Genomic DNA, 8,818 nt, shown 5'->3' on the forward strand with positions numbered 1-8,818 from the left:
CACTACAGACCCTGGTTTGATTCCAGGCTGTATCACAATCCGGCCGTGATTGGGAGTCCCATAGGGCGGCGCACAATTGGCCCAGCGTCGTCCGGGTTTGGCCGGTGTAGGCCGTCATTGTAAATAAGAATTTGTTCTTAACTGACTTGCCTAGTTAAACTAAAAAAACGCTAACTGGAATGTAGGTAGAGGTCATTGGCTCGGCCTGCCCTTTTAAATTTGTATGCCGATATATGGTAGTAAGTCACACCAAAGGTTTGAAGGCATTTTTTTTATTCAATTCAGTCTGGTGTGAGAACGGTAGCCCCCACCTGCAAAAGCAGGGTATCTTGGCTATTGATAATATTTAATGTAACATATTTGTACCAAAATTAATATTCTATTTTAATCTATCAGGCAGATTCAGCTGACAGTTTATGGTTGTGACCATGGTGATTCCAATATTGTTTCTTTAAATCTATCAAAAGTAGAGAACTTTACAGAGCCTTGTTGGACTACATGTAATGAGGACATGAAGAAGGGATCCTTATGTTATCGCTCATGGTTTCACAAACTTGGCCTCTTTGAAGAGTATCTTAAATAACTCTTATGGTGCCCCCAATGCACCCCCCTCCCCCCAAAAAAACATTTTTAAAAATGGCACTTGTCTATTCCTAACCGTGCTGACTTTGCTGATGAATACTTTGTTGAGGGAAAATGTACTTAATAAGATTGTAATGGGTTGCTGTCTCACCTAGCTCTCTTATGATAAACGCTCTAACTGTAAGTCGCTCTGGCTAAGAGCTAAATGACTAAAATGTCAAATGTAAATGAAAGGTTACCAGTTAACCCAGATATGGTATCATATGCCACCCCAAATCTAAACACTGAACTGCAGTGTGTGTGTGTGTGTGTGTGTGTGTGTGTGTGTGTGTGTGTGTGTGTGTGTGTGTGTGTGTGCGCGCGCGCGTGCATGGTTTTCATCCTTATGGGCAGGGTTTATGATATGAAATGAGGATATTGAGGGGTAGAAAAATATTTAAAGACGTCAACTTTTACTGATGAAAGCGATATCCCAAGAAATCAATACAGTAAAGTACACACACTAAAGGGTAAAAAATTAAGATGTTTGGAGGAAAATACGTATTTTTTTTTTTTTTTTGACACAACTGCAAACTTCAAGGAGTTGTTCTGATGGGGATTGGTGATGTCATCGGCCTCCCCCCCCCCCCCCCCCCCCCCCCTTATGCTATGTCATGACTTACCTGGACCACCTGTTGAGATTTACATTTAAATTTTTTGGTCATTTTAGCAGACGCTCTTATCCAGAGCGACTTACAGTTAGTGAGTGCATACATTTTTCACACCGATGTGCCTTTTATTAAGTAAGGTCTTAAAGTGCCTTAAGTGTGTGTACATTACTGTATTTAAACATGGGATATTGTTTTTCAACAGGAAAAGTAAAATAAATAGCTGGAGTGCCTCTTTGAAGTATGTCAGTGTAATCACTTCCTGTAATCAGAGAGAGTGTGTAAGAGAGAGGTAACAATAAGTAAAGTGAGCTATAGACATAGCCTAGCATTTAGCCCAGCATTTAGCCCAGCATTTAGCCCAGCATTTAGCCCAGCATTTAGCCCAGGACGATAAGAGAGGGAGCATTTAGCCGAGGACGATAAGAGAGGGAGCATTTAGCCCAGGACGATAAGAGAGGGAGCATTTAGCCCAGGACGATAAAAGAGGGAGCATTTAGCCCCCCCACCACCCCACACACACACAGAGTATTTCAATTTTCCACCTCAGCCTTGCATTCATAAATGAATTTCTCTGTGTTTATCTATTTATCATAGCTCCACCTCAACATACTGTACATTGTGAACTCTCTCTTTGCGTGTGTGTTCTCCAGGTCTACGCTGTGGCAAGGCGGCCTCTATCTCTCCTGGTCCTCTGATCCGTGTGGAGGGACAACCCATGTCGATACGCTGTGTTGTCACAGAGAGCAGGATTCTCATTGACCCATGCAGAAAGGGAAGGCTCAACCTATCCAGGTCATTTCCACTTTGGACCCCAGATACCCAGAAGCGTCACTTCAAGACCGTGTTAACATCGTTGACATCAGAATAAAGAATAAAGTCAGACAGCAGCACCGACGAGAACCCTCAGACCGTGTTAACATCGTTGACATCAGAATAAAGAATAAAGTCAGACAGCAGCACCGACGAGAACCCTCAGACCGTGTTAACATCGTTGACATCAGAATAAAGAATAAAGTCAGACAGCAGCACCGACGAGAACCCTCAGACCGTGTTAACATCGTTGACATCAGAATAAAGAATAAAGTCTGACAGCAGCACCGACGAGAACCCTCAGACCGTGTTAACATCGTTGACATCAGAATAAAGAATAAAGTCAGACAGCAGCACCGACGAGAACCTTCAGTCCGTAGTCCCCGAGGGTGGTGACGTGATCCAACACGTGACCCGCCTCCACTGTCCTGTCAATCACCTGGGCGCTGAGGAGAGAAGATGCCCCATTGGGGGAGATCTTCACCTTTGGACCGGACTGGGGAGTATACGTGACCGAGCGCTTAGCCCAGCGCTTCACGGACAGGGGGGGGGTTGCGATTGATCCCGCGTGAAAACTGAGTGTTTAGATTGGTGGTTTCCAGGGTGATGGCAGCTGATGAGGGTGGGGTGTATGTGTGCACGTCGAGGCAGTGGACACTCAATCCGGCAGGGGGCTGGAGGAGCATCGTGGAGAAGAGAGTGGCTGTCCCCATTCCCTACTCCTCCTCCTGCAGTCACAGCCCCATGCCCTACTCCTGCAGTCACAGCCCCATGCCCTACTCCTGCAGTCACAGCCCCATGCCCTACTCCTGCAGTCACAGCCCCATGCCCTAGTCGGGTAGGAGCGTTTGTGTGACACGACAACTCCAGCGTTGGAACCTGCGTCATCTGCTCCATCACGACCACAGCACTCTCTCTCTGCTTCAGGAAGAGGTTTTCCCAGCCCTCATCCCAACCTCGGGGGAATCCCATTGACGTGACTCTTCCGCCAGGCGCTGGAGCTGGAGCTGCTGATACCTATGATAATGTTACAGCCGACCCAGGCACCACAGCTACCAGAGAGAACCCCAGAGGAAGCTAGTAGCGCCACCTATCAGTCGCTCAGTGCAGCAACCAGGAGCTCTGCAGCCATCCGCCCACCACCCCCTCCACACTGATCCAGGACCAGCCCTGTGCATGGAGGCAGCAGAGTCAACCAAAGTCATAGAAGAACCCTAGATAGGCCAGTGTCATAGAGCCTCTATACATCCGAATGGAACAGTTTGTCAGCCATTTTAGGTGGGGCCTGCTCTGATTGGGAGGTCAAATAGAACTAGAATTCCGATCTGTAGTCAACTCCCGAGTGGCGCAGCGGTCTAAGGCACTGCATCTCAGTGCTTGAGGCGTCACTACAGACTCCCTGGTTCGATTCCAGGCTGTATCGCAACCGGCCGTGATTGGGAGTCACATAGGGCTGCGCACAACCGGTCCGAGTTTGGCCGGTGTAGGCCGTCATTGTAAATAAGAATTTGTTCTTAACTGACTTGCCTAGTTACATAAAAAAATTAAGACCAAAAAGTAAATGTTTGTTTTCATGAATCTTTACAATATTGACATTTTTGACTTTGTGGCTGTGGTAACTAGTGGAAACTGAAAACTACTGCTGATACAAGATTGATACATAGTTTGATACTAATCTTTGAGTCTAAAACGGCTAATATCCATCCAGAGTCCTCTATTTACCTCTATGAGTCAACTACTGGCAGCTCCACTGCACTGATCCCCTGTCAGATTCTCACTCTAAGAAGAACCTTCGTAATATTGCTAATATGAGTCCTGTTTTATGCTTTCTATCTTTCTGTCTGAGACCATTTTCCAGCCTGAAGTTCTAGTCTCTGCCCTGTTATTGCGTGAGATAAATAAACTGGGTAAGAGTACACGACTTCTCTGTGTCATTAGAGTTTGTTCTGTCTAATAACTCGTTTATTTGGATTGTGGATGTGTGCAGTAGCCTAGAGACATGCATTGTATTATTGCTTGGCACAACTAGAGAATATTCCTTGGACACAGGCACAGAAACACATTATGGATGTGATTTATCACTGAAAGAGCAACTAACCCAATCTAAGGTGTTTCATCATAACATATGGAGTTGAGGTTCTATATGATTTTAGTATAACATTATCCTCCCCGATGTCCCGCAGTAAAAAACTGCAGATGGAGGCCAAAAAAAAAGGTTTTGTTTCAAATAACTTAAATCATCTTATACGATGTTTTCTTCCCTTATACAATTAAACGATATCCCTTCCTGACATACAAACATAAAAGAAGTCTGAACACAATAGGAAAACACTCCCAAAAGCGCAGGAGCAATAAGGTGAGTCATGTTCCAGGGGAAAGGCCTTACAGCACACTACGTGGTGTCTAAATGTGACATCATTATTATAGGTAAAAGGCACAGCAGCTAGAGGCGTAGACTTTGGAAGTGAAACATCCGGACAAGGTTTGTCTTGTTTTTATTAGCATCAGGATGTGTGCAGTCTGTCGCTAAGGAGTAGACAGGTACAGTAGATTCACCTGGAAATGGCAGTGTTTCCCTTAGATGTTCCCCTGGAGGCAGGTGCTAATACCTCTGATATCAGACTCAAGCAGGGCAGCTGCCTGACAACATTCTCCCTCAAACTAATCAAAGACAAAAATTCTTCACTTCCATTTTGTTCAGAGATGTCAAATTCTAAACGTCAACTGATTCTCATCGTCAGACAAACCTCTCATCTCCCTGTCTGATCACGTCACCAGAGACTGACTGCACAGAGCCTGATGCTCCTAATGTAAGCCTATATTCAGTAGTCAATAGTCATCAACGTTGGTGCTGGTTGGGTAATGGGTATACAAAAAATGTAATTACAAAGTAATAGGAGTCATCTTGACCCAGTCAGCTGCATCAGTGTCATCCTGCAGTCGACTAGGACCGCGTCTGAAATGACCCCCTATTCCCTGTTTAGTGCACTACTTTTGATCAGAGTCATGTGGGTATATATTATATAATAGGGAACAGGGTTCCATTTCAGACGTAGCCTAGGTGCACATTATGTGATGATGTCTGATGAGGTCATCAGAGCTCATTGTGATGTCATCAGAGCTTGTCATGATGTCAGAGCTCATCGTGACGCAGCGGCTTGATGATGTCATCAGAGCTCTTCATGATGGTGTCTCAGTGGTTCCTGGCTTGGCTGAATGAAGACGCCCTCCATAGCCTTCCAGTAGTTGTTCTGGTTGGCAGTGCCCATGCCGTGCACCTCCCTCTGCCCGCGGATGGGGTTGCCGTACTGCTCGCCCGTCACACTCAGGAAGGCGTCGGTGCCAACGTGTTTGAAGCGCACCATCTTGTCCCGCTCCCAGATGGAGCCGTCACACTGCACCCTCCACACGTCCAGGTCATCCCCCTCGCCGTTCTCACCGAACGCACTCACCTCCTGGAGAGAGAGAATGGGACAATGTCAGGTTGATGGACAGCATTGAAGGAGAGTGGTGTGTGTGTGTGTGTTACCTGGTTGTGGGACAGAAAATTGTGTGTGTATGCCCACTGCCTCTCTTACCTGGTTGTTGGACAGCGGCGAGCTGAAGTGGTGTGTGTGCAGGTTGCGTCCCGTGGTCATGTGCGTGATGCGGATGGCCTGCCCACACTGGATGGGCACACCGCGTTGGCAGGTCCCGTTGGGCTTCCCCCGAATCCTCCAGTAACTGTTGGCATCGTCTGCACTCTCAACCCCCGTCACAGACTGCTGCCCACTACCTACAGTTTATAAAGGAGTCAACAGCTTTGCCTCAAACATCCATCTTGTCTTCATTCTCCTATTTCAGAGTCCAGAGTGTCAGTGAACGAAATGCATATACAGGCTACAGTCTTGTATCAAAGGTTTCGAGCACAAGGTTTAGCCTAAAAAAATGTCACAGAATTTTGGGTTTGATGTGCAAGATGGCACCGACAGACAGGGTCGTCCTGTTTCAGGGTCGTCCTGTTTCAGGTTCCTAGCCACCTCTACACTATTATTTTGTTGTTGTGTTATTTCTTACATGATTTGCTCATAAAGTTTCTAGTATTATGTAATGTAAATGTATTGTAAATGTATTATTACCTACAGCAGAAAATTACTTTGGGATATTAAAATCGGCAGTCACTCACCAGAAATTCAACCAGAAATTCGAAACTCGATTTATACACTGGATTCTTGACATAGCTCACTCTAACATATCTACTGCTGTACATATAATTCTTAGTATATCTACTGCTGTACATACCATTCTTAGTATATCTACTTCTGTACATATAATTATTAGTATATATACTGCTGTACATATCATTCTTAGTATATCTACTGCTGTACATATCATTCTTAGTATATATACTGCTGTACATACCATTCTTAGTATATATACTGCTGTACATATAATTCTTAGTATATCTACTTCTGTACATTCCATTCTTAGTATATATACTGCTGTACATATCATTCTTAGTATATATACTGCTGTACATATCCTTCTTAGTATATCTACTTCTGTACATATCATTCTTAGTATATCTACTGCTGTACATATAATACTTAGTATATATACTACTGTACATACCATTCTTAGTATATCTACTGATGTACATATCATTCTGCTGTAAATACCATTATTAGTATATATACTGCTGTACATACCATTCTTAGTATATATACTGCTGTACATATCATTCTTAGTATATATACTGCTGTACATACCATTCTTAGTATATCTACTGCTGTACATACCATTCTTAGTATATCTACTGCTGTACATATAATGCTTAGTATATCTACTGCTGTACATATCATTCTTAGTATATCTACTGCTGTACATATAATGCTTAGTATATCTACTGCTGTACATATAATTCTTAGTATATCTACTGCTGTACATATAATTCTTAGTATATATACTGCTGTACATACCATTCTTAGTATATCTACTGCTGTACATATCATTCTTAGTATATATACTGCTGTACATATCATTCTTAGTATATCTACTGCTGTACATACCATTCTTAGTATATGTTGTATAAATTCATCCGGTGTATATATGTACAGATAGCATTTGAATTACTGTTACAGTGCTATTTGGGTTGTTAAATGGGATTAGTTCCGACATTTCTTGATTTCTTGTTGCTTTTTTTGTGTGATTGTTTGTGCACTTGTATGACATTTAACTGCATTGTTAGGAAGCTAGTAACATAAGCGTTTCACTGCACCAACTATAATATCTGCTCAGCTGAGTACGCGACCAATAGACTTTAATTTGAATGATGGCATATTACTAAAACACACAACAAAAAGGTCAGTTTTGCAATGACTGGCTCCTCCTGTAATAGAGTCCAGTATGTTTACATTTACGTCATTTAGCAGACGCTCTTATCCAGAGCGACGTTAGTATGTGTCACAGCTAAAACCCACTTCCTGTGGGTTCTATTGTTGTGTGTTAGGTTACAGTACACCTGCTCTGGGTGCAACTGATACGTCTCTCTGGGAATGGCAAGATTTGCAACCAGCTTAGTTTACATTTTACTGTAAATTACAATAGGGCTTCTACTTCCTGTCTTGATCAGTGGTTAAAAAGGGGAGGAAAATGTATCCAATAGACCGCACTGGAATGTCAACACCTGCTTATTCCGTTGTTACAAATGTTTTTCACTATCGAGTGATGATACATTGTTGGAACAAATGTTCCACTCACAGATTGATACGTTGTTGCTAGCTCGATTCTCGACCAGTCTAGTCCACTGTCATATAGGCAAATAAATTAGTTTATTGTTATAACCATTTTAAAGCCGTGATACTTATAGGTTTACGTAGGTCCTCCTGACATGCAGCAAATAAATGGAGACCAACCGATTCATGACTGTCTGTAAGGCTTTTTGTTATGCTGTGGTGCCTTTATTAAACGAAATCACTAAGATTTACATGTATAGTGCTTTTAAGACAACTGGGAACGCGGAAAAGAATCAGAGCTCGTTTTCCAAGTTGTCTTGAAACCCTTGAAGTCGGAATTCTGAGATTTCCGAGTTTCCAGTTGTTTTGAACGCAGCATTAGACTATTCCGTCAATAACTGGTGATGCAGGTTGATGATGGAGTTCTCTAGTGATGAAGGTGGTTGATGATGATGGCTTACCTGAGCCGTATTTTACATCATGAGAGTGCAGCCGAACGTTGTGTCTCGTGTTCAGCAATTTCACGAGCGAACCGCAAGTGACATAGTTAAACTCGGACTCCCGACCCTCGCAATTGGACCACAAAAGAACGACCAAAAATGATTTGATAAAGCCGCGTAGAGCGTAAATTAATACCATTGTTCTGTCTCTATGGACATGAGTGAGAGGATGTAAAACTCGAGGACAAGGCACTTTCAAACGTTAGTGCTGATGTAAACCAATCAGAGCTTGACAAGTCCCTGATCACGGAAGTAAAATATAACACATGCTGATCTGTGATTGGTTGAAGCATATGCGAGGTCCTGCAAATTTGGTAAATTAATTCGGAAGCGGAAATGAAATTATGTCCAGAAAGTCGTCGTCACTAGTTACCACAGTAACAAAGTCATAAACACCGCCTATTTCTACAATTTATCTTCTTAAAATGTGATTTTAAACCTAACCCTAACCCCACTGCTAACCTTAAACATAACCCTCCCGAGTGGTGCAGCGGTCTAAGGCACTGCAGCTCAGAGCTTGAGGCGTCACTATAGACACCCTGGTTCGATTCCAGGCTGTATC

The 8,818-nt window shown here is 43.3% G+C and overlaps 1 protein-coding gene across 1 annotated transcript; it reads right to left on the reverse strand.

The window, feature by feature from the left end:
* Window positions 1-4,520: 4,520 nt before the first annotated feature.
* Window positions 4,521-8,818, reverse strand: LOC311141680 (stromal cell-derived factor 2-like). The gene is made up of 3 exons (XM_084177086.1): window positions 8,218-8,818; window positions 5,621-5,817; window positions 4,521-5,497 (listed from the first exon to the last, which is right to left on the reverse strand). Exons 1-3 carry the CDS (start codon window positions 8,393-8,395, stop codon window positions 5,213-5,215), a joined length of 660 nt encoding a protein of 219 aa, XP_084033212.1. The 5' UTR covers window positions 8,396-8,818; the 3' UTR covers window positions 4,521-5,212.

Source organism: Coregonus lavaretus, assembly GCF_964263955.1.
Source record: "Coregonus lavaretus genome assembly, chromosome: 14".
Lineage (NCBI taxonomy): Eukaryota > Metazoa > Chordata > Actinopteri > Salmoniformes > Salmonidae > Coregonus > Coregonus lavaretus.